Here is a 27982-nt window from a genome sequence, read left to right as displayed (position 1 = left end):
CAGTGAAGTTACTGTGAAAATCCCCTAGTCGCCACACTCGGGCACGTTTTCGGGGGACACGGAGGGCGAATTAAGCACGGCCCAAATGCATCTAACCTGCACGTCTTTCGGACTGTGGGAGGAAACCGGAGCACCAGGAGGAAACCCACGCAGACACGGGGAGAATGTGCAGACTCCGCACAGACAGTGACCCAAGCTGGGGAGGGAGTGAGAGAGCCTACGAAAACATAAATTGAGCTGAATGAATCTGGTCATTTGTGGGGTCGAGACAGTGGGCAGGGAGACAGATTTTTATATTTATGTAATATATAGACACACAATTGACCAGAACTTTGTCAGAACCTCCCAAAGTCTCACTTGTCCCACCTTAAAGGACTGGGTCAGCAGGTCTGTGAACACCATCACCTGCAAATGACTCTCCGAGTTACACACTGTCCCACAGACATAGTCTATCTAGACTTCCAGAAGGCGTTTGACAGCATAGGGGGAAGTTGTTGGAGAGGATTCTTAGAGATAGGATGTATGCGCGTTTAGAAAGGAATAAACTCATTAACGATAGTCAGCATGGTTTTGTGAGAGGGAGGTCATGCCTCACTAACCTGGTGGAGTTTTTTGAAGAAGTGACTAGAATGGTTGACGAGGGAAGGGCCGTGGATGTCGTCTATATGGACTTTAGTAAAGCGTTCGACAAAGTCCCTCATGGTAGGTTGGTGCAAAAGGTTGGATCTCATGGGATAAAGGGGGAGGTGGCTAGATGGGTGGAGAACTGGCTTGGTCACAGAAGACAGAGGGTGGTAGTGGAAGGGTCTTTTTCCGGCTGGAGGCCTGTGACTAGTGGTGTTCCGCAGGGCTCTGTACTGGGACCTCTGCTGTTTGTGATTTATATAAACGATCTGGAAGAAGGTGTAACTGGGGTGATCAGTAAGTTTGCGGACGACACGAAATTGGCTGGATTTGCAGATAGTCAGGAACATTGTCAGAGGCTACAGATGGATATAGAAAGGCTGGAAATTTAGGCAAAGAAATGGCAGATGGAGTTCAATCCAGATAAATGCGAAGTGATGCATTTTGGTAGAACTAACGTAGGGGGGAGCTCTACGATAAATGGCAGAACCATAAAGGGTGTAGATACGCAGAGGGACCTGGGTGTGCAAGTCCACAGATCCTTGAAGGCGACGTCACAGGTGGAGAAGGTGGTGAAGAAGGCATATGGCATGCTTGCCTTTATAGGACGGGGCATAGAGTATAAAAGTTGGGGTCTGATGTTGCAGTTGTATAGAACGTTGGTTCGGCCGCATTTGGAATACTGCGCCCAGTTCTGGTCGCCGCACTACCAGAAGGACGTGGAGGCTTTAGAGAGAGTGCAGAGGAGGTTTACCAGGATGTTGCCTGGTATGGAAGGGCTTAGTTATGAGGAGAGATTGGGTAAACTGGGGTTGTTCTCACTGGAAAGACGGAGGATGAGGGGTGACCTAATAGAGGTGTATAAAATTATGAAAGGCATAGATAGGGTGAACGGTGGGAAGCTTTTTCCCAGGTCGGTGGTGACGTTCACGAGGGGTCATAGGTTCAAGGTGAGGGGGCGGGGGGAGGTTTAACACGGATATCAGAAGGACGTATTTTACACAGAGGGTGGTGGGGGCCTGGAATGCGCTGCCGGGCAAGGTGGTGGATGCGGACACACTGGGAACGTTTGAGACTTATCTCGATAGCCACATGAACGGAGTGGGAATGGAGGGATACAAAAGAATGGTCTAGTTTGGACCAGGGAGCGGCGGGGGCTTGGAGGGCCGAAGGGCCTGTTCCTGTGCTGTATTGTTCTTTGCTAAGGTCACAAGCTCCGGAATTTCCTCCTTAACCCTCTCTGCGTCTCTACCTCACTTTCCTCTGTTAAGATAATTAAAACCGACTTCTTCGATGAAACTTTTGTTCACCTGCCCTAACATCTCATGCGGTTCAGTGTGAAATTTTGCCTTGTAACATTTCTGTGAAACAATTTAGAACACAGTGGCCAGGGACCCGGGTTCGATTCCCGGTTGGGTCTGTGTGGAGTTTGCACGTTTGGGATTATTATCGAAATGGAAATAAATGACAACATGCTACTGTGCAAAGGGACCTGGGGGTCCTTGTGCATGAGACGCAAAAACCCAGTCTGCAGGTGCAACAGGTGATCAAGGCGGCAAATGGGACGTTGGCCTATATCGCAAGGGGGATAGAATATAAAAGCAGAGATGTCTTGCTGCATCTGTACAGGGCATTGGTGAGGCCGCGGAAGGATATACTGGCCTTGGAGGGAGTGCAGAGAAGGTTCACCAGGTTGATACCAGAGATGAGGGGTGTTGATTATGAGGAGAGACTGAGCAGATTGGGTTTGTATTCGTTGGAATTTAGAAGGCTGAGGGGGGATCTTATAGAGACCTATAAGATAATGAAGGGGCTGGATAGGGTAGAGGTGGAGAGATTCTTTCCACTTAGAAAGGAAACTAGAACTAGAGGACACAGCCTCAAAATAAAGGGGGGTCAGTTTAGGACAGAGTTGAGGAGGAACTTCTTCTCTCAGAGGGTGGTGAATCTCTGGAATTCTCTGCCCACTGAAGTGGTGGAGGCTACCTCGTTGAATATGTTTAAATCACGGATAGATGGATTCCTGATCGGTAAGGGAATTAAGGGTTATGGGGATCAGGCGGGTAAGTGGAACTGATCCACCTCAGATCAGCCATGATCTTATTGAATGGCGGGGCAGGCTCGAGGGGCTAGATGGCCTACTCCTGCTCCTATTTCTTATGTGTCTGCATGGGTTTCCTCCATGTGCTCCACTTTCCTCCCACGGTCTAAAGATGTGCAGATTAGGTTAATTGGCTGTACTAAATTGGCCCTTGGTGTCAGGGGGACTGGGTAAATATGAAGGGTTATGGGGTAGGGCCTGGGTGGGATTGTTGTCGGTGCAGGCTCGATGGGCCGAATGGCCTCCTTCTGCACTGTAGGGATTCTAAGACAAGATTACATTAAAAGTATGATATAAATACAAATTAATGTAGTTATCCTGAGCATATATCGGTGTTCCCAAAGAGAGACAATGCTGGAAAATCTCAGCAGGTCTGGCAGCATCTGTAAGGAGAAAAAAGAGCTGACGTTTCGAGTCCAGATTACCCTTTGTGAAAGCTCTTTTGTCTCCTTTGTCAAAGGGCTTTGACAAAGGGTCATCTGGACTCAGAACATCAGCTCTTTTCTCTCCTTACAGATGCTGCCAGACCCGCTGAGATTTTCCAGCATTTTCTCTTTTGGTTTCAGATTCCAGCATCCGCAATAATTTGCTTTTATATATCGGCGTTCCTTCAGCATCACTGGGTGAATAGCCTGTAAGTCCTTACCTGACAGTATTGTCAGAGCGCCTCACCACACGGACTGCAGCGGTTCAAGAAGGTCCAGCATCATCATCTCCACGGGAAACTGGGAATTGGCAATGTGTGCTGGAATCTGTGGAGAGATCTGTGGAGAGAAACAGAATTAATCTTTCCAGTCTGCGCGACTTCTTCAGAGATCCTGCTTTAATAAAGTACTAAACATACTTGAAATAACACCTGTTATCAGAGTCGGGAGGAGTCACAAGACAGCAGAGGGTGCTCCAGGAGAGCAGAGGTGAAACAGAGCAATGGACAGATGTGGATTCAGATCCACAGTAAAAGGAGCCGCACCAGCCTCAGAGCCATCATGAATCCCTCACAGGTAACTGAGCACAACCAAGAATAGCGGCCTCTGAAGCAATGTTAGTTTTTAATCTTAAAATCGCCAGTTGGAGACTGCAGCTGGAAAGATGTCAGAAGCACTGGAGTTAGAGGAAAATCTCTCAGCTGAGGAAATACCCGGGACCAGGGGTGATGTTACCGCGCAATTGTCGGTGTGTGAGATGACGTTACAGACAGGAGCACAGAACATCTGGGTCTGTGCAAACCAGTGATCACAGTAAGCGTTTTAACAACACCAGGTTAAAGTCCAACAGGTTTATTTGGTAGCAAATAGCTTTCGGAGTGCTGCTCCTTCGTCAGATGGAGTGGAAATCTGCTCTCAAACAGGGCACAGAGACACAAAATCAAGTTACAGGATACTGATTAGAATGCGAATCCCTACAGCCAGCCAGATCTTAAAGATACAGACAATGTGAGTGGAGGAGAGAGCATTAAGCACAGGTTAAAGAGATGTGTATTGTCTCCAGACAGGACAGCCAGCAAGTCCAGGAGGCAAGTTGTGGGGGTTACTGATAGTGTGACATAAACCCAACATCCCGGTTTAGGCCGTCCTCATGTGTGCGGAACTTGGCTATCAGTGATCACCACACGTCAGAGAGGATGTGAGGCTCCTTGAGAGGATGCAGAGGAGATTTAGAATCATGGAATCCCTACAGTGCAGAAAGAGGCCATTCAACCCATCGGGTCTGCACCGGCTCTCCGACAGAGCATCTTATCCTGCTGTTCACCCCTGTCCTATCCCCGTAACCCTACACATTAACCCCACTAATCCCCCTAACCTACACATCTTTGGACACTAAGAGGCAATGTAGCATGGCCAATCTACTTAATCTGTGTATCTTTTGGACTGCGAGAGAAAAGCGGGGCACCCGGAGGAAACCCACCAAAACACAGGGAGAATGTTCAAACTCCACACTGAAAGTGACCCGGGGTTGTAATGGAACCCGAATCCCAGGCGCTGTGAGGCAGCAGTACTAACCACCAACGTTTACAGATGCACCATAGGAAGCATTCTTTCTGGTTGTATCACAGCTCGATTTGGTGCCTGCTCTGTCCAAGACTGCAAGAAACTATTAAGAGTCGTGAACGAAGCCCAGTCCATCACGCGAACCAGCCTCCCATCCATTGACTCTGTCTACACTTCCCGCTGCCTCAGGACCTGAAGAAGGGGCTTGGAGCTCCGAAAGCTTGTGTGGCTTTTGCTACCAAATAAACCTGTTGGACTTTAACCTGGTGTTGTTAAACTTCTTACTCAGGAAAAGCAGCCAGCATAATCAAGGACCCCACGCACCCCGGACATTCTCTCTTCCACTTTCTTCCATCGGGAAAAAGATACAAAAATCTGAGGTCACGTACCAACCGACTCAAGAACAGCTTCTTCCCTGCTGCCATCAGACTTTTGAATGGACCTACCTTATATTAAGTTGATCTTTCTCTGCACCCCAGCTATGACTGTAACACTACATTCTGCACCCTCTGCTTTCCTTCTCAATGAACAGTACGTTTTGTCTGTATAGCACGCAAGAAACAATACTTTTCACTGTATACCAATACAAAGAACAAAGAACAGGAACAGGCCCTTCGGCCCTCCAAGCCCGCGCCGCTCCCTGGTCCAAACTAGACCATTCTTTTGTATCCCTCCATTCCCACTCCGTTCATGTGGCTATCGAGATAAGTCTTCAACGTTCCCACTGTGTCCGCCTCCACCACCTTGCCCGGCAGCGCATTCCAGGCCCCCACCACCCTCTGCGTAAAATACGTCCTTCTGATATCCGTGTTAAACCTCCCCCCCCCTCACCTTGAACCTATGACCCCTCGTGAACGTCACCACCGACCTGGGAAAAAGCTTCCCACCGTTCACCTTATCTATGCCTTTCATAATTTTATACACCTCTATTAGGTCACCCCTCATCCTCCGTCTTTCCAGTGAGAACAACCCCAGTTTACCCAATCTCTGCTCATAACTAAGCCCTTTCATACCAGGCAACATCCTGGTGAACCTCCTCTGCACTCTCTCTAAAGCCTCCACGTCCTTCTGTGGCAATAATAAAAATCAAATCAAAAAATGTGACAATTAATTAAATCAATGTACTCTATGAACAGTATGTTTTGTCTGGATAGCGTGCAAGGAACAATACTTTTCACTGTATCCCAATACATGCGATAATAATAAATCAAATCCTTTTCCTTCTCCCCACTGTACTCTATGAATGGTATGCTTTGTCCGTATAGCACGCAAGACACAATACTTTTCACTGTATCCCAATATGCGTGACAATAAATCAAATCCTTCTCCCCTATGTACTCTATGAATGGTATGCTTTGTCTGTACACCGCGCAAGAAACAATACTTTTCACTGTATCCCAATACATGTGACAATAATAAATCCAATCCCAGAATGATTCCAGGGATGAAGAATTATAGTTACAATGTTAGGCTGGAGTAACTGGGGGGTTGTTCTCCTTGCAGCAAAGTAGATTGAGGGCAGATCTGATAAAGAAATTCATGACCAATGAATGTCCTTCCTGAAGCCACATTTGTCCAGTGGGGCCTGGCCCCGGGAGGAAGCGCTGCAGCTGCCGTTTGTGTTGGGTGTGGAGGCGGTGCCGCTAGTTCCTTATTGGGGGGGGGTGTTGAAGCCTCCACTGGGTGTGTGGAGCCTCCCCTCCCACCCACTGCCCCTAACGCTGCCTCCGCTTATCCGCCTCCTCCCCGCCTGGAGATCAGACAAACAAGCGCCGGTCCCTGGGACAGGAGCCGCACTGCGCGTGCCCAACGTCACAATGCCCCCGGGGACTGATTGACAGCAGCTCCCGGCCCAGTAGGAAGAGGGGGCGGGGCTGGAGGACCGAGCGGCAGCGGCTGGTCCTCCAACCAATCGGAGCCAACGAAGGGAAGGCGGAGCTGCGCGTCGATTTAAAGCATGCGCAGTGCGAGTCATGGGGAGGCAGCTCAGGGTTTGTCCCTCGGATTGGCAAACGGTAAGAGAAAAATGGCGGCGATCAGGGAGCGGTGAATCTGGAGGGTGATGAGGAAGGCTTTATAAGCATGTTGTACAAGCCCAGACCCCGAAAAAGAGTCTCCCCATGTCGTGCCTGCCCCACAGCTCCAATCTTCACTCCTGCATTAACGGCCGCCATCTTAATTGGACGCGATGTGCAGGCGCAGCGGCCATCTTTCGTGGGGCCATGTGCAGCAGTGCGCACGCGCGCGGCCGCCATCTTTGTCGGGCAATGTTGTGGATGGGTGGGAGAAAATGGTTGCCCACTGTTCTGAATGGAGAGAACTTGCCCTTCAAACTGCATCAACCCTCTGAGTCCCAATGTCTTATTGATGAGGCAGGAAAGGAAAGTAAAAGGAAGGAAACCCTGCTCTCTGGATCCTCATGTGTCCCAACGTTCTGGGGTTTGTTCAGTCGCATGGCGGAAACTCAGGACCCCGAATAGATGTCATTCCCCAAGTGAGGGGCGGGTGTGAGAATGAGGGGCACACTGCGACAGCGAGCTTAAGCAGATATTCTGAGCCAAGAAGCAGGAGGACATTTTCGAAACTCCTTTTACGGGGAGGGGGGGGAGATCATAGAATCCCTACAGTGCAGAAGGTCATTTGGCCCAATAAGCCTGCACCAATAACAATCCCGCCCAGCCCTATCCTCGTAAACTCATGCATTTACCTGACTACGGTAAGAAGTCTCACAACACCAGGTTAAAGTCCAACAGGTTTATTTGGTAGCAAATACCATAAGCTTTCGGAGCACTGCTCCTTCGTCAGATGGAGTGGAAATGTGCCCGCAAACAGACAAAATCAAGTTGCAGAATACTGATTAGAATGCGAATCCTACAGCCAGCCAGGTCTTAAAGGTACAGACAATGTGGGTGGAGGGAACATTAAACACAGGTGAAAGAAGTGTGTATTGTCTCCAGACAGAACAGCTAGTGAGATTATACAAGCCCAGGAGGCAAGCTGTGGGGGTTACTGATAATGTGACATAAATCCAACATCCCGGTTTAGGCCGTCCTCATGTGTGCGGAACTTGGCTATCAGTTTCTGCTCAGCGACTCTGCGCTGTCGTGTGTCGTGAAGGCCGCCTTGGAGAACGCTTACGTGAAGATCCGAGGCTGAATGCCCGTGACTGCTGAAGTGCTCCCCTACAGGAAGAGAACAGTCTTGTGGTTGTCGAGCGGTGTTCATTCATCCGTTGTCGTAGTGTCTGCATGGCTTCCTGACTAATCATAACAGAAATAGAATACTGAAGGGCCTGAATAGAGTGGTTGTGTCGCAATATCTGTATTGCTGTATCGCTGTATCCCCCTTGCGATACAGCAATGGATGGAATATAAAAGCAGAGATGTCTTGCTGCATCTGTACAGGGCATTGGTGAGGCCGCAGCTGGAATACTGTGTGCAGTATTGGTCCCCTTATTTGTGGATGGATATATTGGCCTTGGAGGGAGTGCAGAGAAGGTTCACCAGGTTGATACCAGAGATGAGGGGTGTTGATTATGAGGAGAGACTGAGCAGATTGGGTTTGTACTCGTTAGAATTTAGAAGGCTGAGGGGGGATCTTATAGAGACCTATAAGATAATGAAGGGGCTGGATAGGGTCGAGGTGGAGAGATTCTTTCCACTTAGAAAGGAAACTAGAACTAGAGGGCACAGCCTCAAAATAAAGGGGGGGTCAGTTTGGGACAGAGTTGAGGAGGAACTTCTTCTCTCAGAGGGTGGTGAATCTCTGGAATTCTCTGCCCACTGAAGTGGTGGAGGCTACCTCGTTGAATATGTTTAAATCACGGATGGACGGATACCTGATCGGTAAGGGAATTGGGGGTTATAGGGATCAGGCAGGTCAGTGGAACTGATCCACTTCAGATCAGCCATGATCTTATTGAATGGCGGAGCAGGCTCGAGGGGCTAGATGGCCTACTCCTGCTCCTATTTCTTATGTTCTTATGTGGGGGAAGATGTTTCCATTAGTGAGAGTAGGGATAGAGGGGTCTTTTTCAGAATGGCAGCCGGTGACTAGTGGTGTGCCTCAGGGGTCAGTGCTGGGACCACAACTTTTCACAATATATATTAATGATTTGGAAGAAGGAACTGAAGGCACTGTTGCCAAGTTTGCAGATAATACAAAGATATGTAGAGGGACAGGTAGTATAGAGGAAGCAGGGGGGCTGCAGAAGGATTTGGACAGGTTAGGAGAGTGGGCAAAGAAGTAGCAGATGGAATACAGTGTGGAAAAGTGGGAGGTTATGCAGTTTGGAAGGAGGAATGGGGGCATAGACTATTTTCTAAATGGGAAAATACTTAGGAAATCAGAAACACAAAGGAACTTTGGAGTCATTGTTCAAGATTCTCTTACGGTTAACATTCAGGTTCAGTCGGCAGTTAGAAAGGCAAATGCAATGCTAGCATTCATGTCGAGAGGGCTAGAATACAAGAGCAGGGATGTTCTGAGGCTGTATAAGGCTCTGGTCAGACCCCATTTGGAGTATTGTGAGCAGTTTTGGGCCCCATATCTAAGGAAGGATGTGCTGGCCTTGGAAAGGGTCCAGCAAAGATTCCCACGAATTATCACTGGAATGAAGAACTTGTCGTATGAGGAATGGTTGAGGACTCTGGGTCTGTACTTGTTGGAGTTTAGAAGGATGAGGGGGGATCTCATTGAAACTTACAGGATACTGCGAGGTCTGGATAGAGTGGATGTGGAGAGGATGTTTCCACTAGTAGGAAAAAATAGAACCAGAGGGAACAACCTCAGGGTAAAAGGACAATCCTTTCAAACCAAGATGAGGAAGTTCTTCAGCTAGAGAGTGGTGAATCTGTGGAACTCTTTGCCGCAGAAGGCTGTGGAGGACAGGTCATTGAGTGTCTTTAAGACAGAGATAGATAGGTTCTTGATTATTTAGGGTATATGGGGAAAAGGCAGGAGAATGGGGATGAGAAAAATACCAGCCATGATTGAATGGCGGAACAGACTCGATGGACCGAGTGGCCTAATTCTGCTCCTATGTCTTATGACCTTATAGTAGGAGAGACTTGGATTCAAGGGCACAGCCTCAGAGTAAAGGGACAACCCTGAGATGAGGAGAAATTTCTTCAACCAGAGAGTGGTGAATCTGTGGAAATCATTGCCACAGAAGGCTGTGTAGACCAGGTCATTGAGTGTATTTTAGATAGAGATCAATGGTTACGGGGAAAAGGCGGGAAAATGGGGTTGGGAAACTTATCAGCCATGGTTGAATGGTGGAGCAGACTAATGGGCCGAATGGTCTAATTCTGTTCCCATATCTTATGGTCTAGTTTTTTGAAGGGTATCCAAGAAGGTAGATGAGGGCAGTGCAGTCAACATTGTCTACATGGACTTTAGCAAGGCCTTTGACGACGTACCACATGGTAGGTTGTTGCATAAGGTTAAATCTCACGGGATCCAGGGTGAGGTAGCCAATTGGATACAAAATTGGCTTGACAACAGAAGACAGAGGGTGGTTGTGAGGGTTGTTTTTCAAACTGGAGGCCTGTGCCCAGCGGTGTGCCTCGGATTGGTGCTAGGTGCACTGTTATTTAATATTTATATTAATGATTTGAATGAGAAGTTAGGAGGTATGGTTAGCTTGCAGATGACACCAAGATTGATGGCATAGTGGACAGTAAGAAGGTTATCTAGATTGCGACTGGATCTTGATCAATGGGTCGATGAATGGTAGATGGAGTTTAATTGAGATAAATATGAGGTGATGCATTTTGGTAGATCGAATCAGGCCAGGACTTACTCAGTTAATGGTAGGGCGTTGGGGAGAGTTATAGAACAAAGAGATCTAGGGGTACAGGTTCATAGCTCCTTGAAAGTGGAGTCACAGGTGGACAGAGTGGTGAAGAAGGCATTCGGCATGCTTGGTTTCATTGGTCAGAACATTGAATACAGGAATTGGGATGTCTTGTTGAAGTTGTACAAGACATCAGTAAAGCCACACTTGGAATACTGTGTACAGTTCTGGTCACCCTATTATCGAAAGGATATTATTAAACTAGAAAGAGTAACAGAAAAGATTTACTAGGATGCTACCGGGACTTGATGGTTTGAGTTATAAGGAAAGGCTGGATAGACTGGGACTTTTTTCCCTGGAGCGTAGGAGGCTGAGGGGTGATTTTATAGAGGTCTATAAAATAATGAGGGGCATAGATAAGTTAGACAGTCAACATCTTTTCCCACAGGTAGGGGAGTCTCAAACTAGACGGCATAGGTTTAAGGTGAGAGGAGAGAGATGCAAAAGGGTCCGGAGGGGCAATTGTTTTAAACACTGGGTGGTGAGTGTCTGGAACAAGCTGCCAGAGGTAGTAGTAGAGGCGGGTACAATTTTGTCTTTTAAAAATCATTTAGACAGTTATATGGGTAAGATGGATATAGAGGGATCTGGGCCAAATGCAGGCAATTGGAACGAGCTTCATGGTTAAAAAGTGGGCAGCATGAACAAGTTGGGCCAAAGGGCCTGTTTCCATGCTGTAAACCTCTATGACTCTAATCCCCCTAACAGTGAGGGGCAATTTAGCTTGGTCAAACAACCTAAGGGGAGGATTTGCACACTGCAAAATCAAACCAAGGGAAGTATTTGTCTGAATTTCATTTCTGGACTGACAGAGATGGTTTTATAAACTTTTGCAGGGTGTTAGAAGAGGATTTGCAGATAAGAAACTCAAACTAAACCTCACGTATAAATCTGACAGCATCACTCGATTCATCAAGACTTGGATATTATTGGTCTTTGAACGTGAGAATTGAGTTCCAACTCATTACCACTCACTGTGTAAAGTTTTTTTTTACCTCAACTCTCCCCATCGATCCTGCTCATGATTTTTAAATCTGAGCCTGGAATCGTTTTACAACTAGCTGAGGGGAACTTTATCTACCTGATCGAGACCAATCATCACTCGTACACTTCTATCAAATCTCCCCTCAGTTTCCTTTGCTCCAAGGCTAGGATAGGATAGGATAGCGATGGCCTAGTGGTATTATCGTGAAACTCAGCTCATGTTCTGTGGACCCGGGTTCGAATCCCACCACGGCACACGGTGGAATTCGAATTTCATAAAAAATATCTGGAATTAAGAAGCTACTGATTTTCCATGAAACTATTGTTGATTGTCAGAAAAACCCACCTGGTTCCAGGGAAGGAAATCTGCCGTCCTTACCCGGTCTGGCCTACATGTGACTCCAGAGCCACACAGCAATGTGGTTGGTTCTCAACTGCCCTCTGAACAAGGGCAACTAGGGATGGGCAATAAATGCTGTAAGAGTTTTAACAACACCAGGTTAAAGTCCAACAGGTTTATTTGGTAGCAAATACCATTAGCTTTCGGAGAGCTGCTCCTTCGTCAGATGGAGTGGAAATGTGCTCTCAAACAGGGCACAGAGACACAAAAATCAAGTTACAGAATACTGATTAGAATGCGAATCCCTACAGCCAACCAGATCTTAAAGATACAGACAAAGTGGGCGGAGGGAGCATTAAGCACAGGTTAAAGAGATGTGTATTGTCTCCAGACAGGACAGCCCGCAAGTCCAGGAGGCAAGCTGTGGGGGTTACTGATAATGTGACATAAATCCAACATCCCGGTTTAGGCCGTCCTCACGTGTGCGGAACTTGGCTATCAGTTTCTGCTCAGTACACATCTCTTCAACCACATTTGGAGGTGAGTTTTGTAGGAATAATGGTGTTGAAGGCTGAGCTGTAGTCAATAAATAGGAGTCTGACATATCCAGGTCCTGTCTGGAGACAATATACATCTCTTTAACCTGTGCTTAATGCTCCCTCCACCCACATTGTCTGTATCTTTAAGATCTGGTTGGTTTACTTAGAACTTAGAAACCCTACAGTGCAGAAAGAGGCCATTCGGCCCATCGAGTCCGCACCGGCCACAATCCCACCCAGGCCCTACCCCCACATATTTACCCACCAATCCCTCCAACCTACGCATCCCAGGACACTAAGGGGCAATTTTTTAGCATGGCCAATCAACCTAACCCGCACATCTTTAGACTGTGGGAGGAAACCGGAGCACCCGGAGGAAACCCACGCAGACACAGGGAGAATGTGCAAACTCCACACAGACAGTGACCCGAGCCGGGAATCGAACCCAGGTCCCTGGAGCTGTGAAGCAGCAGTGCTAACCACTGTGCCACCGTGCCGTTGGTTGTAGGGATTCGCATTCTAATCAGTATTCTGTAACTTGATTTTTGTGTCTCTGTGCCCTGTTTGAGAGCAGATTTCCACTCCATCCGACGAAGGAGCAGCGCTCCGAAAGCTAATGGTATTTGCTACCAAATAAACCTGTTGGACTTTAACCTGGTGTTGTTAAAACTCTTACTGTGTTCACCCCAGTCCAACACCAGCATCTCCACACAATAAATGCTGGCCAGTTAGCGATGCCCATGTCCCATGAATGAATAAAAACATTTCTGCCTGTTAACCTTTTCAATTAATATTCTCCATTTAAAAACTTATTTTAACATTTCCTCTGCACCCTCTCAAAGAGACTCATCCATCACAATGTGTGGTGATCACAGGTTTGCACTGATCCAGATGTCCTGTCTGTGATGTCATCACATACCCACAATTCCACAGTGACGTCACCCCCCGCTCCCCAGGGATTTCCTCAACTGGGAGATTTTTCTCAGACTCCAGTGTTTCTGACATCTTCCCAGCCGCAGCCTCCAGGAGGAGATTTTAAAAGTGAAAACAGAGAAATTGTTTCGGAAGTGAGTATTTGTGACCATTCACCCACAATTTTAAGCGCTGGGCTCTGTAATCTGCTACCTTGGTGAGACCACATTTGGAATATTGTGTGCAGTTCTGGTCACCTCACTATAAGAAGGATGTGGAAGCGCTGGAAAGAGTGCAGAGGAGATTTACCAGGATGCTGCCTGGTTTGGAGGGTAGGTCTTATGAGGAAAGGTTGAGGGAGCTAGGGCTGTTCTCTCTGGAGCGGAGGAGGCTGAGGGGAGACTTAATAGAGGTTTATAAAATGATGAAGGGGATAGATAGAGTGAACGTTCAAAGACTATTTCCTCGGGTGGATGGAGCTATTACAAGGGGGCATAACTATAGGGTTCGTGGTGGGAGATATAGGAAGGATATCAGAGGTAGGTTCTTTACTCAGAGAGTGGTTGGGGTGTGGAATGGACTGCCTGCAGTGATAGTGGAGTCAGACACTTTAGGAACATTTAAGCGGTTATTGGATAGGCACATGGAGCACACCAGGATGATAGGGAGTGGGATAGCTTGATCTTGGTTTCAGATAAAGCTCGGCACAACATCGTGGGCCGAAGGGTCTGTTCTGTGCTGTACTGTTCTATGTTGGAGGCAGCACAGTGGTTAGCACTGCTGCTTCACAGCGCCAGGGACCCGGGTTCGATTCCCGCTTGGGTCACTGTCTGTGTGGAGTTTGCACGTTCTCCCCAAGTCTGCGTGGGTTTCCTCCGGGTGCTCTGGGTTTCCTCCCACAGTCCAAAAAGATTTGCGGGTTAGGTTGATTGGCCATGCTAAATTGACCCTTAGTGTCAGGGGGACTAGCTATAGCTACAGGGTAAACAAATGGGGTTGTGGGGATGGGCCCTGGGTGGGATTGCGGTCGGTACAGACCTGATGGGCCGAATGGCCTCCTGCTGCACTGCAGGATTCTGTGATCTGTGCTCTGGTTCCATGTCTCTGGGACTGGAGTGACTCCCTTACTGTGGATCTGAATCCATGTCCATCCATTGCTCAGTTTCACCTCTGCCCTCCCTGATCAGCTCTCTCCGATTGTTTAACTTCTGTCTCTGATAATGGGTGTATTTTAATTCTGTTTAGGCACATTGATTGGCACTGCACTCTTCCAGTGCCAGGAACCTGGGTTCGATTCCTGGCCTTGGGTCACTGTATATGTGGAGTCTGCACGTTCTCCCCGCGTCTGCATCCACAGTCCGAAAGATGTCCTGGTTAGGCATCGGCCATGCTAAATTCTCCCTCCGTATACCTGAACAGGCGCTGGAATGTGGCAATTAGGGGATTTTCACAGTAACTTCATTGCAGTGTTAATGTAAGCCTACTTAGAACAAAGAAAATTACAGCACAAGAACAGGCCCTTTGGCCCTCCAAGCCTGCACCGATCATGCTATCCGACTTAACTAAAACCCCCTACCCTTCCGGGGACCATATCCCTCTATTCCCATCCTATTCATGTATTTGTCAAGACGCCCCTTAAGAGCCACTACCGTATCCGCTTCCACTACCTCCCCCGGCAGCGAATTCCAGGCACCCACCACCCTCTGTGTAAAAACTCTGCCTCGTACATCTCCTTTAAACCTTGCCCCTCGCACCTTAAACCTGTGCCCCCGAGTAATTGACTCTTCCACCCTGGGAAAAAGCTTCTGACTATCCACTCTGTCCATGCCTCTCATAATCTTGTAGACTTCTATCAGGTCTCCCCTCAACCTCCGTCATTCCAGTGAGAACAAACCAAGTTTCTCCAACCTCTCCTCATTGCTAATGTCCTCCAGACCAGGCAACATCCTGGTAAATCTTTTCTGTTACCTCTTCGAAGCCTCCACATCTTTCTGGTAGTGTGGTGACCAGAATTGAACACTATATTCCAAGTGCGGCCTAACTAAGATTCTACAAAGCTGCAACATGACTTGCCAATTTTAAAATTCAATGCTCCGGCCGATGAAGGCAAGCATGCCGTATGCCTTCTTGACTACCTTCTCCACCTGCGTTGCCAATTTCAGTGACCTGTGTACCTGTACACCCAGATCCCTTTGCCTATCAATACTCTTAAGGGTTCTGCCATTTACTGTATATTTCCTAATCTTATTAGATCTTCCAAAATGCATTACCTCACATTTGTCCAGATTAAACTCCATCTGCCATCTCTCCGCCCAAGTCTCCAACTGATCTATATCCTGCTGTATCCTCTGATGGTCCTCATCATCATCTGCAAATCCACCAACCTTTGTGTCATCCGCAAACTTACTAATCAAACCAGTTACATTTTCCTCCAAATCATTTATGTATATTACAAACAGCAAAGGTCCCAGCACTGATCCCTGAGGAACACCACTTATCACAGCCCTCCATTCAGAAACACACCCTTCCACTGCTACCCTCTGTCTTCTTTGACCGAGCCAGTTTTGTATCCACCTTGCCAGCTCACCTCTGATCCCATGCGACTTCACCTTCTGCACCAGTCTGCCATGAGGGACCTTGTCAAAGGCCTTACTGAAATTCATGTGGACAACATCCACTGCCCTACCCTCATCAATCATCTTTGTCACTTCCTCGAAAAACTCGATCAAGTTAGTGGGACACGACCTCCCCTTCACAAAACCATGTTGCCTCTCACTAACACGTCCACTTATTTCCAAGTGGGAATAAACCCTGTCTCGAAGAATCCTCTCCAATAATTTCCCTACCACTGATGTAAGGCTCACCGGCCTGTAATTACCTGGATTATTCTTGCTACCCTTCTTAAACAAAGGAACAACATTGGCTATTCTCCGATCCTCTGGGACCTCCCCTGTACCCTGTGAGGATACAAAGATTTCTCTCAAGGCCCCAGCAATTTCCTCCCTTGCCTCTCTCAGTATTCTGGGGTATATCCCATCAGGCCCTGGGGACTTGTCTACCTTAATGTCTGTCAAGAACCCCAATACCTCCTCCTTTTTGATCTCAACGTGACTCAAACTATCTACACACCCTTTCCCAGACTCATCATCCACCAAGTCCTTCTCTTTGGTGAATACTGATGCAAAGTACTCCTTTAATACCTCGCCCATTTCCTCTGGATCCACGCATAGATTCCCTCCCTTGTCCTTGAGTGGGCCAACCCTCTCCCTGGCTACCCTCTTGCTCTTTCTATATGCATAAAAAGCCTTGGGATTTTCCTTAATCCTGCTGGCCAAGGCTTTTTCATGACCCACTTTAGCCCTTTATTCTCCTTGCTTAAGTTTCTTTCTACTTTCCTTCTATTTCACACTTGCTTCGTGTGTTCACAGCCTCCTTGCCTTGACAAATGCTTCCTTTTTCTCTTTGACTAGGCTCACAATATCTCTCGTTATCCAAGGTTCCCAAAACTTGCCATACTTATCAACAAAGAACAATACAGCACCGGAACAGGCCCTTCGGCCCTCCAAGCCCGCGCGGCTCCCTGGTCCAAACTAGACCATTCTTTTGTATCCCTCCATTCCCACTCCGTTCATGTGGCTATCTAGATAAGTCTTAAACGTTCCCAGTGTGTCCGCCTCCACCACCTTGCCCGGCAGCGCATTCCAGGCCCCCACCACCCTCTGCGTAAAATACGTCCTTCTGATATCCGTGTTAAACCTCCCCCCCTCCCTTCACCTTGAACCTATGACCCCTCGTGAACGTCACCACCGACCTGGGAAAAAGCTTCTCGCCGTTCACCCTGTCTATGCCTTTCATAATTTTATACACCTCTATTAGGTCACCCCTCATCCTCCGTCTTTCCAGTGAGAACAACCCCAGTTTACCCAATCTCTCCTCATAACTAAGCCCTTCCATACCAGGCAACATCCTGGTAAACCTCCTCTGCACTCTCTCCAAAGCCTCCACGTCCTTCTGGTAGTGTGGCGACCGGAACTGGGCGCAGTATTCCAAATGCGGCCGAACCAACGTTCTATACAACCGCAACATCAGACCCCAACTTATATACTCTATGCCCCGTCCTATAAAGGCAAGCATGCCATATGCCTTCTTCACTACCTTCTCCACCTGTGACGTCACCTTCAAGGATCTGTGGACTTGCACAGCCAGGTCCCTCTGCGTATCTACACCCTTTATGGTTCTGCCATTTATCGTATTGCTCCCCCCACGTTAGTTCTACCAAAATGCTTCATCCTTACAGGAACGTGCTGGTCCTGAATCCCTATCAACTTACACTTGAAAGCCTCCCACATGCCAGATACTTGTGACAATATTAAATAAACTTCAATTAAACTTTACTTTGCAGTGTTGCCTATGAAATATTCTATGGAGACACTTGTATTACTCAAAACACATTTACCCAGGTGTTCTTACCTTATGAGACCAGACAAAGGTCAAATAATCTAGAAGCAGGAGTAGGCCATTTGGCCCTTCATGCCTGTTCCACCATTGATTTTGATCATGGTTGATCATCGAATTCTATATCCTGATTTTTTCCCCCCCCCCCTTTCCCCCATATCAGCGGTTCAAACTTAGTTTGAATAAAAACACTTGCAAGTTTTGAAAAACCAACTCTTACACCATAAATTAAATTAACCATTCCCCAAACTAGGCTGACTGCCTGAAAAACACACACACTACCGGTTGTGGTGAACTTGGCCGGGCTGTTGGATTCAGTTCACTGAGCTCGCGCTGACAAATGAACCCCGGGCTTTCTTGGTATGAAGATGGATCTTGCGCGTCCTCTTCCATCACCGTGGGTCACAGTAGTTGAATTTGCGCTAGTGTTTGTCTTGAGGTGTTGTTTTTAATCCTCTCCGAGCCCTTCTGGAATGTTCTCTGGGCTTCAGCCAATGGGGTGACAGGGCAGGGGTCACAGCACCCAATGAGGGTTGGCCAGGCATCCTAGGTGCACATATCTCCTTTTATAAGTTGAGATAGAAGCAGGGAGGTTATTCCCACTGGCAGGTGAAACCAGAACTCGGGGGGCATAGTCTCAAAATAAGGGGGAGCAGATTTAGGACTGAGTTGAGGAGGAACTTCTTCACCCAAAGAATTGTGAATCTGTGAAGTTCCCTGCCCAGTGAAGCAGTTGAGGCTACCTCGTTGAATGATATTAAGGCAAAGATATATTTTTGAGCAGCAAAGGGGTGGCACAGTGGCGAGCACTGCTGTCTCACAACGCCAAGGACCCAGGTTCAATTCCGGCCTCTGTCTGTGTGGAGTTTGGACATTCTCCCCCGTGTCTGCGTGGGTTTCCTCCTGGTGCTCCAGTTTCCTCCCACAGTCCAAAGATGTGCGGGTTCGGTTGAATTGCCCCTTTCATGTCACAGGGATTAGGAGGGTAAATATGTGGAGTTACAGGGATGGGACCTGGGTGGGATTGTTGTCGGTGCAGGCTCGATGGGCCAAATGGCCTCCCCCTGCACTGTCGATTCTGTGAAAGGAATTCAGGGTTATGGTGAGCGGGCGGGTAAGCGGAGCTGAGTCCACGAAAAGATCAGCCATGATCTTATTGAATGGCAGAGCAGACTCGAGGGGCCAGATGGCCTACTCCTGCTCCAAGTCCTTATGTTCCTTCAAGATATGGTTAATAGTAGGGAGTCTGGCTGAAATTGGGGAATACACAAATATAATATATTTTTCTATCCTTGCGGCTGAGTACCTCTTGATGGGCTGAATGGCCTCCTTCTACACGTAGGGAGTCTATCTATGAGACACTGAGAACGTGGAGCAGGGGAAGGGAGAGGGGGGGCATGTTTTGGGCCCTGTATCTAAGGAAGGATCTGCTGGCCTTGGAAAGGGTCCAGAGGAGGTTCACAAGAATGATCCCTGGAATGAAGAGCTTGTCGTATGAGGAACAGTTGAGGACTCTGGGTCTGTACTGGTTGGAGTTTGGATCATGATGACTCCTCCATTGTTAAGGCCAAGCACCTCTGGTCAATATGCAAGACAGGTCTGGGCTGGTCCCTGTTGGCTTTTGACCTGTGGTAACCCTGTTCCTTCAGGCTTTTTGCTTGTCGAAACAGTTTAGCTGTATGTTAATTTAAAGTGTCTAATTTTATGTTGGACCTAGTTGCTCAGGCTGTTGGCCACTTAGCTACAACTCCTGCCAACTATGTCTAAGTGAGGCTCCCACTGTTGCCCATCCCTGGAGCATGTGTCTGCTGGCTTACCAGCTTTATCCACCCACCACATCGGGAGAGGCAGTGGTATTGTCAATGGACTAGTAATCCAGAGACTTCTGGGAGCCTGATTTCGAATCCCACCATGGCAGATAAAGTTTAAGTTCATTTATTAGTGTCACAAGTAGACTTACATGAACACTGCAATGAAATTACTGTGAAAATCCCCGAGTTGCCGGTGCCTGTTCGGGTACACTGAGGGAGAATTTAGCACTGCAAATGCATCTAACCAGCACGTCTTTCGGACTGTGGGAGGAAACTGGAGCACCCGGAGGAAACCCATGCAGACAAGGGGAGAACGTGCAAACTCCACACAGACAGTGACCCAAGGTGGGAATCAGACCCGGGTCCCTGCGCTGCGAGGCAACCACAGTAAGAAGTTTAACAACACCAGGTTAAAGTCCAACAGGTTTATTTGGTAGCAAAAGCCACGAGCTTTCGGAGCGCTGCTCCTTCGTCAGGTGAGTGGGAATTCTGTTGAGGTCAGGTGAGTGGGTCTGGATTGTTGTCGGTACAGGTTTGATGGGCTGAATGGCCTCCTACACGTAGGGAGTCTATCTATGAGACACTGAGAACGTGGAGCGGGGGAGGGGAGAGGGGGGGCATGTTTTGGGCTCTGTATCTAAGGAAGGATCTGCTGGCCTTGGAAAGGGTCCAGAGGAGGTTCACAAGAATGATCCCTGGAATGAAGAGCTTGTCGTATGAGGAACAGTTGAGGACTCTGGGTCTGTACTGGTTGGAGTTTGGAAGGATGAGGGGGGGGATCTTATTGCAACTTACAGGATACTGCAAGGTGTGGAAAGAGTGGACGTGGAGAGGATGTTTCCACGAGTAGGAAAAACTAGAACCAGAGGGCACAACCTTTAGGCTAAAGGGACGATCCTTTAAAACAGAGATGAGGAGGAATTTCTTCAGCCAGAGAGTGATGAATCTGTGGAACTCTTTGCCGCAGAAGGCTGTGGAGGCCGGGTCATTGAGTGTCTTTAAGACAGAGATGGATTGGTTCTTGATTAATAAGGGGATCAGGGGTTATGGGGGAAAAGGCAGGAGAATGGGGATGAGAAAAAAATCAGCCATGATTGAATGGTGGAGCAGACTCGATGGGCCGAGTGGCCTCATTCTGCTCCTATGTCTTATTGTCTTAGGGTGTACAGGGACATTCGAACCCTCAGTCCTGACCCGTCAGGCCATAAAATCACGACTGGTCATAGCCCAAGCATGCTCAAACTCACACACACACACACTCTCTCTTTCTAACACACACACTCACACTAGTTATGACTGTAACAATACATTATGCATCCTCTTCTTTCCTTATCACTAATGTACTCTGTGAACGGTATGCTTTGTCTGTGCAACGCGTAAGGAACAATATTTTTTACTGTATCCCAATACATGTGACAATAATAAATCAAATGAAGAGGGAGTCTCTCTGTCAATGACCCCCTTTGAAAGAGGGAGTCTCTCGGTCAATGACCCCCTTTGAAAGAGGGAGTCTCTCTCTCTCTCTGTGGCTGGGACCTCCCCGATCAGTAATTAAATCAAGAGAATGCAGGGTTCAAAATATTTTGCGACATTTAATTTAATCTTTTGTCTGGGTCTGAGTTTGAAACAAATGTTGACGCTGGGGTAAAAGACAGGACAGTAGCTGTCATTAATACAATAGCGAGTGATGATAATCCTCATGAGATGATGTATCTGAGTGCAGGACCAGGTCCAACGTCAAGAGATACCTGAAGAATTCTTCATCCCAGCTCCGTCGCTTAATTCCTCTATGTAAGCTCCAAACCTCCTTTCAACCTATATCTGGGGAGGTCTCTCTAACCCCCCTCTCTCTCACACTCCTGTATCTGGGGAGGTCTCGGTAAACCCCCTTCTCTCTCTCTCCTATATCTGGGGAGGTCTCGGTAAACCCCCTTCTCTCTCTCTCCTATATCTGGGGAGGTCTCTCTAACTCCCTCTCTCTCACACACTCCTGTATCTGGGGAGGTCTCTCTAACCCCCTCTCTCACACACTCCTGTATCTGGGGAGGTCTCTCTAACCCCCTCTCTCTCTCACACTCCTGTATCTGGGGAGGTCTCTCTAACCCCCCTCTCTCTCACACTCCGGTATCTGGGGAGGTCTCTCTAACCCCCTCTCTCTCACACTCCTGTATCTGGGGAGGTCTCTCTAACCCCCCTCTCTCTCACACACTCCGGTATCTGGGGAGGTCCCTCTAACCCCTCTCTCGAACTCCTGCATCTGCGGACGTCTCTCTAACCCCCTCTCTCTCTCTCACACTGTTGTATCTGGGGAGGTCTCTCTAACCCCCTCTCTCTCACACACTCCTGTATCTGGGGAGGTCTCTCTAACCCCCTCTCTCGAACTCCTGCATCTGCGGACATCTCTCTAACCCCCTCTCTCTCACACACTCCTGTATCATGTATGTCCAAATCACCATCTTCAGCTGCTTCATCAGTGACCTTTCCTCCGTCACAAGGTCAGAAGTGGGGATGTTCGCCGATGATTGCGCAATGTTCAGCAGCTTTTGCGACTCTTCAGATACTGAAGCAGTCCAAATGCGACAAATCTGGACAATATCCGGGGCTGACAAGTGGCAAGTAACATTCGCGCCACACAAATGCCAGGCAATGACCATCACCAATAAGAGACACCCTAACCACCGCCCCTTGACATTCAATGGTGTAACCATCACTGAATCCCCCACTGTCAACATCCTTGGGGTTACCACTGACCAGAAACTCAACTGGACTCACCACATAAACACAGTGGCTACAAGAGCAGGTCAGAGGCTAGGGGCGGCACGGTAGCGCAGTGGTTAGCACTGCTGCTTCACAGCTCCAGGGTCCCGGGTTCGATTCCCGGCTCGGGTCACTGTCTGTGTGGAGTTTGCACATTCTCCTCGTGTCTGCGTGGGTTTCCTCCGGGTGCTCCGGTTTCCTCCCACAGTCCAAAGATGTGCGGGTTAGGTTGATTGGCCAGGTTAAAAATTGCCCCTTAGAATCCTAAGATGCGTAGGTTAGAGGGATTAGTGGGTAAATATATGGGGGTAGGGCCTGGGTGGGATTGTGGTCGGTGCAGACTCGATGGGCCAAATGGCCTCCTTCTGCACTGTAGGGTTTCTATGATTTCTATGAATACTGCGGCGAGTAACTCACCTCCTGACTACCCAAAGCCTGTCCACCATCTACAAGGCACAAGTCAGGAGTGCGATGGAATACTCCCCACTTGCCTGGATGGGTGCAGCTCCAACAACACTCAAGAAGCTTGAAACCATCCAGGACAAAGCAGCCCCGCTTGATTGGCACTCCATCCACAAACACCCACTCCCTCCACCACCGACGCTCAGTAGCAGCAGTGTGTACCATCTACAAGATGCACTGCAGCAATTCACCAAAGATCCTTAGACAGCACCTTCCAAACCCACGGCCACTTCCATCTAGAAGGACAAGGGCAGCAGATAGATGGGGAACACCCCCACCTGCAAGTTCCCCTCCGAGCCCCACTCACCATCCCGACCTGGAAAATTATCGGCCGTTCCTGTGCAGTCGCTGGGTCAAAATCCTGGAATTCCCTCCCTAACGGCATTGTGGGTCTGCAGTGATTCAAAAAGGCGGCTCACCATCACCTTTTAAAGTAAAGGCGGCACGGTAGCACAGTGGTTAGCACTGCTGCTTCACAGCTCCAGGGTCCTGGGTTCGATTCCCGGCGTGGGTCACTGTCTGTGTGGAGTTTGCACATTCTCCTCGTGTCTGCGTGGGTTTCCTCCCGCAGTCCAAAGATGTGCGGGTTAGGTTGATTGGCCAAGCCAAAAATTGCCTCTTAGTGTCCTGGGATGCGTAGGTTAGAGGGATTAGTGGGTAAATGTGTCGGGATATGGGGATAGGGCCTGGGTGGGATTGTGGTCGGTGCAGACTCGATGGGCCGAATGGCCTCTTTCTGTGCTGTAGAGATTCTAAGATTTCTGAGAAAAGTTTATTTATTAGTCACAAGTAAAGCTTACATTAACACTGCAATGAAGTTACTGTGAAATTCCCCGAAGGGCAAATCGGGATGGGCAATAAATGCTGGCCAGCCAGTGATGCCCATGTCCTGTGAATGAATAAAAAAGGATCACTTTTATAATCATGTTGTTTTTTATTTATAAAGCCAGCTTTTGTATATTAGACTTTCCCAGGAGTCGACACCAGGAACCATTTGTAGATCAGCAAGCACGGGGGCGATGGGTGAACAAGACTTGGTGCGAATAAGCAAACAGGCAGCAGAATTTTGGATGACCTCAAGATTTCAGGGAGATCGAGTGTGTGAGGGTCGTAAAGTCCAGAGGTAACAAGAAATGGGTGACGGTTTCAGCAGCAGAATCATAGAAACCCTACAGTGCAGAAGGAGGCCATTTGGCCCATCGAGTCTGCACCGACCACAATCCCACCCAGGCCCTACCCCCACATATTCTTTACCCGCTAATCCCTCTAACCTACGCATTTTAGGATTCTAAGGGGCAATTTTTAACCTGGCCAATCAACCTAACCCGCACATCTTTGGACTGTGGGAGGAAACCGGAGCACCCGGAGGAAACCCACGCAGACACGAGGAGAACGCGCAAACTCCACACAGACAGTGACCCGAGCCGGGAATCGAACCCAGGACCCTGGAGCTGTGAAGCAGCAGTGCTAACCACTGTGCTACCGTGCCGCCCAGAAGCATCGGTGATGCTACTGAGATGGAAGTGGACAGTCTTGATGATTATGCAGGTATTGGACACCGGTGCGGCACGGTGATACAGCAGTTAGCACTGCTGCCTCACAGCGCTTAGGGACCCGGGTTCGATTCTCTGCTCGAGTCCCTGTCTGTGCAGAGTTTGCACGTTCTCCCCTGTGTCTGCGTGGGTTTCCTCCGGGTGCTCCGGTTTCCTCCCACAGTCCGAAAGACGCGCTGGTTAGGGTGCATTGACCCGAACAGGGTGCCAGAGTGTGGTGACTAGGGGAATTTTACAGTAACTTCATTGCAGTGTTAATGTAAGCTTTACTTGTGACAAATAAATAAATTTTTACTTAACTTTTTGGACAGGAGCTCAGTTTGGAGTTGGATGACACGGAGGTTGTGAACAGTCTGATTTCGAGATTATGGTGCTAATGCTCCTCTTCTTAGTGTGGAGGTTGAGGTTTAGAATCATAGAATCCCTACAATGCAGAAGGAGGCCATTTGCCCATCGAATCTGTACTGACCGCAATCCCACCCACGTCCGATTCCCATAACCCCACATATTCACCCTGCTAATCTCGGGTTAATTTAGCATGGCCAATCAACCTAACCCACACACCTTTTGGACTGTGGGAGGAAGCACCCGGAGGAAACCTACGCTGAGAATGTGCAAACTCCACACAGACAGTGACCCAAGGCTGGAGTCGAACTTGGATCCCTGGCGCTGTGAGGCAGCAGTGCTAACCACCCCTAGATATTCATTTCGGCTTTCCGCAGCGCTTAGTTCTTTGAGTCGTCAAAGTTCTCATTGAGTTGTAGATAATGTAAAATCACCTTTTCTTTGCCCCTGTTTCGCTCTCTTTCTCTCCTCTCTTAGAGGTCAGAACTTTGCATAGATCCAGACCAGGTGGCAGGTTCCCTTCCCTGAAAGACATTCTCTGAAGTGACCCGGGCTTGAGTCGCTGTCTGTGTGGAGACTGCACATTCTCCACGTTGTCTGCGTTGGTTTCCTCCCACAGTCCGAAAGACGTGCTGGTTAGGTGGATTGGCCATGCTAAATTCACCCTCAGTGTAACCCGAACAGGCGCCAGAGTGCAGCAACGAGGGGATTTTCACACTAACCTCATTGCAGTGTTAGTGTAAGTCTACTTGTGACACAAATAATCTTTTAAAAACTTTAAATTATCGACACTAATAAATAAACTTTAAATTGGTGAATCAGTTGGGTTTTCATGACGATCCAGCAGTTTCCATGGTCACTTTCTTCTTGTGCCGGCCCCAGATTCATTCAGCTCCATTTCACAACCTGCCTTTGTGCTTTTGTACGTTCTCTCTCTCACTCCCTTTTTTTCTGTTTTAAATTAAATTCGCAGGGTTTTAGAAGGGGAGGATTTGCAGTCAGGAAACTCAAATTAGTCTGATGGAGTTGCCCAGTTTATCATAAGCTGAATATCAGTGGCTCTTGAACATGGAAGGAAAAAGCACCCTTTCCAGTGGGGACAAACCGTACGCGTGTTCCGTGTGCGGACGAGGCTTCAGCCAGTCGTCCGGCTTGTCGCGACACAAGCGCAGTCACACCGGGGAGAAACCGTGGAAATGTGGGGATTGTGGGAAAGGATTCATTTCCCCATGTGAGTTGGAAAAACACCGGCGCAGTCACACCGGGGAGAGACCGTTCCCCTGCTCCAAGTGCGGGAAGAGTTTTGCCATCGCGGCCAACCTGCTGAGGCACCAGCGGGTTCACACTGAGGAGAGACCTTTCAAATGTTCAGACTGCGGGAAGTGCTACAAAAGCTCCCAGGAACTGATGCTCCATCAGCGCGTTCACACCGACGAGAGGCCGTTCCGGTGCCCTCACTGCGGGACTGGCTTCAGACGATCGTCACAACTCACGGTGCACCGGCGAATTCACACCGGGGAGAGGCCGTTCGCCTGCTCCGAGTGCGGGAGGGGATTCACCCAGTCGTCCGACCTGCAGACGCACCAGCGAATTCACACCGGGGAGAGGCCGTTCACCTGCTCTGAGTGCGGGAAGGGATTCACTCAGTCATCGCAGATGCTGACACACCAGCGGGGTCACACCGGGGAGAAGTCGTTCGCCTGCTCTGTGTGTGGGAAAGGATGCAGTACTTTGTCCACCCTGCAGAGACACCAGCGAGTTCACACCGACAAGAGACCCTTTAAGTGTTCAGACTGCGGGAGGTGCTTTAAAAGCTCCTGGGAACTGATGTACCACCAACGCGTTCACACTGACGAGAGACCATTTCGGTGCCTCCAGTGCGGGACTCGGTTCAAGCGATCGTCTCAACTCGCCGACCACCGGCGAGTTCACACCGGGGAGCGGCCGTTCACCTGCTCCGTGTGCGGGAAGGGATTCACTCAGTCATCCAACCTGCTGACGCACCAGCGGGTTCACACCGGGGAGAGGCCGTTCACCTGTCCTGAGTGTGGGAAGGGATTCACTACCTCATCCAGCCTGCTGAGGCATCAGCGAGTTCACAAGCAACTATGGTGATTGTGCTCTGCTGTTAATCACACCCAGGACTGAACCATAATCATTGGGGTTTGTTTCTGCTGATGTTAAAGTGCATCTCATTGACAGGAAGAATATTCCGACCCATCGTCAAATAAATTAACTTTGTGTTAAACACACTGTGTTGGGTCTTTTTTTTTATAGAACCCCTACAGTGCAGAAAGAGGCCATTCGGCCCATCGAGTCTGCACCGACAACAATCCCACCCAGGCCCTATCCCCGTATCCCTACATATTTACCTGCTAATCCCTCTAACCCTCATATTTACCCACTAATCCCTCTAACCTACGCATCCCGGGACACTAAGGGGCAATTTAGAATGGCCAATGAACCTAACCCACACATCTTTGGACTGTGGGAGGAAATGGGTGCACCCGGAGGAAACCCACGCAGACACGGGGAGAATGTGCAAACTTCACACAGACAGTGACCCGATCCGGGAATCGAACCCAGGTCCCTGGAGCTGGTGTTTCTAATGTGTCGGTGTGGACTCAATGGGCCGCTTCTGCACTGTAAGATTCTATGGTTCGGTGCATTGGCCATGCTAAATTCTCCCTCAGTTGTACCCAAACAGGCGCCGGAGTGTGGCAACAAGGGGAGTCTCACAATAACTTTGTTGCAGTGTTAATGTAAGCCGACTTGTGACACTAATAAAAATGAACTATTCCTGTAGCCCTACGTACTTACCCTGCTAGTCCCCTTGCCACTTGGGGTCAATTCAGCATGGCCAATCAACCTAACCCCGCACATTTTTGGACTGTGGGAGGAAACCGGAGCACCCGGAGGAAACCCACGCAGACACGGGGAGAATGTACAAACTCCACACAGACAGTGACCCGAGCCGGGAATCAAACCCAGGTCCCTGGAGCTGTGAAGCAGCAGTGCTAACCACTGTGCTACCGTGCCACCCACGTCTTTTTACTATCTGTAACACAAGTTTGTTACTTTTGAAGTGCTCCCCCTCTCTTCATCCTCTCCATCCTGAAAATGAGCCCGGGAATGAAAGGTTACGTTTACAACCAATCTGTTAGTATATAACACAAACAACAAGGATCCCAACATCGAAACCTGTGGAACACCACTTGAAACAACTTTCCATTTGCAAGGGGCATCCATTGACC

General features: G+C 48.7%; 2 protein-coding genes and 1 long non-coding RNA gene across 11 annotated transcripts in view; 1 reads left to right on the top strand and 2 right to left on the bottom strand.

The window, feature by feature from the left end:
• LOC144480944 (uncharacterized) overlaps window positions 1–27982 on the bottom strand; it is a 117809-nt gene that overhangs the window by 74763 nt on the left and 15064 nt on the right. The window lies entirely within an intron of this gene.
• Window positions 88–6510, bottom strand: LOC144480860 (uncharacterized). The gene is made up of 3 exons (XR_013495720.1): window positions 6176–6510; window positions 3372–3489; window positions 88–217 (listed from the first exon to the last, which is right to left on the bottom strand). It is a non-coding gene; the product is annotated as an uncharacterized LOC144480860 (long non-coding RNA).
• On the top strand, window positions 6641–27585 carry LOC144480781 (uncharacterized). 9 transcript variants are annotated; one of them, XM_078200368.1, is made up of 4 exons: window positions 6671–6728; window positions 12286–12434; window positions 23777–23953; window positions 25702–27585. In XM_078200368.1, the coding sequence occupies exon 4, from the start codon at window positions 25797–25799 to the stop codon at window positions 26841–26843; it is 1047 nt and encodes a 348-aa protein (XP_078056494.1). In that variant the 5' UTR covers window positions 6671–6728; window positions 12286–12434; window positions 23777–23953; window positions 25702–25796; the 3' UTR covers window positions 26844–27585. The 9 variants fall into 9 exon arrangements, with proteins under 9 accessions (XP_078056497.1, XP_078056493.1, XP_078056492.1 ...); XM_078200372.1 differs by lacking the exon at window positions 12286–12434 and adding an exon at window positions 13276–13500 and having other exon boundaries at window positions 6682–6728; window positions 23795–23953; XM_078200371.1 differs by lacking the exon at window positions 12286–12434 and having other exon boundaries at window positions 6641–6728; window positions 23795–23953.

This window comes from Mustelus asterias, chromosome 30 (assembly GCF_964213995.1).
Source record: "Mustelus asterias chromosome 30, sMusAst1.hap1.1, whole genome shotgun sequence".
In the NCBI taxonomy this organism is placed as follows: domain Eukaryota; kingdom Metazoa; phylum Chordata; class Chondrichthyes; order Carcharhiniformes; family Triakidae; genus Mustelus; species Mustelus asterias.
The sequence above is the reverse complement of the archived record's forward strand: the minus strand, read 5'-3'. Positions and strand labels throughout refer to the sequence as shown.

Excerpts from the sequence above, each read along its gene's own strand:
- LOC144480781 (XM_078200371.1), top strand. The coding sequence starts at position 25,797 with ATGGAAGGAAAAAGCACCCTTTCCAGTGGGGACAAACCGTACGCGTGT.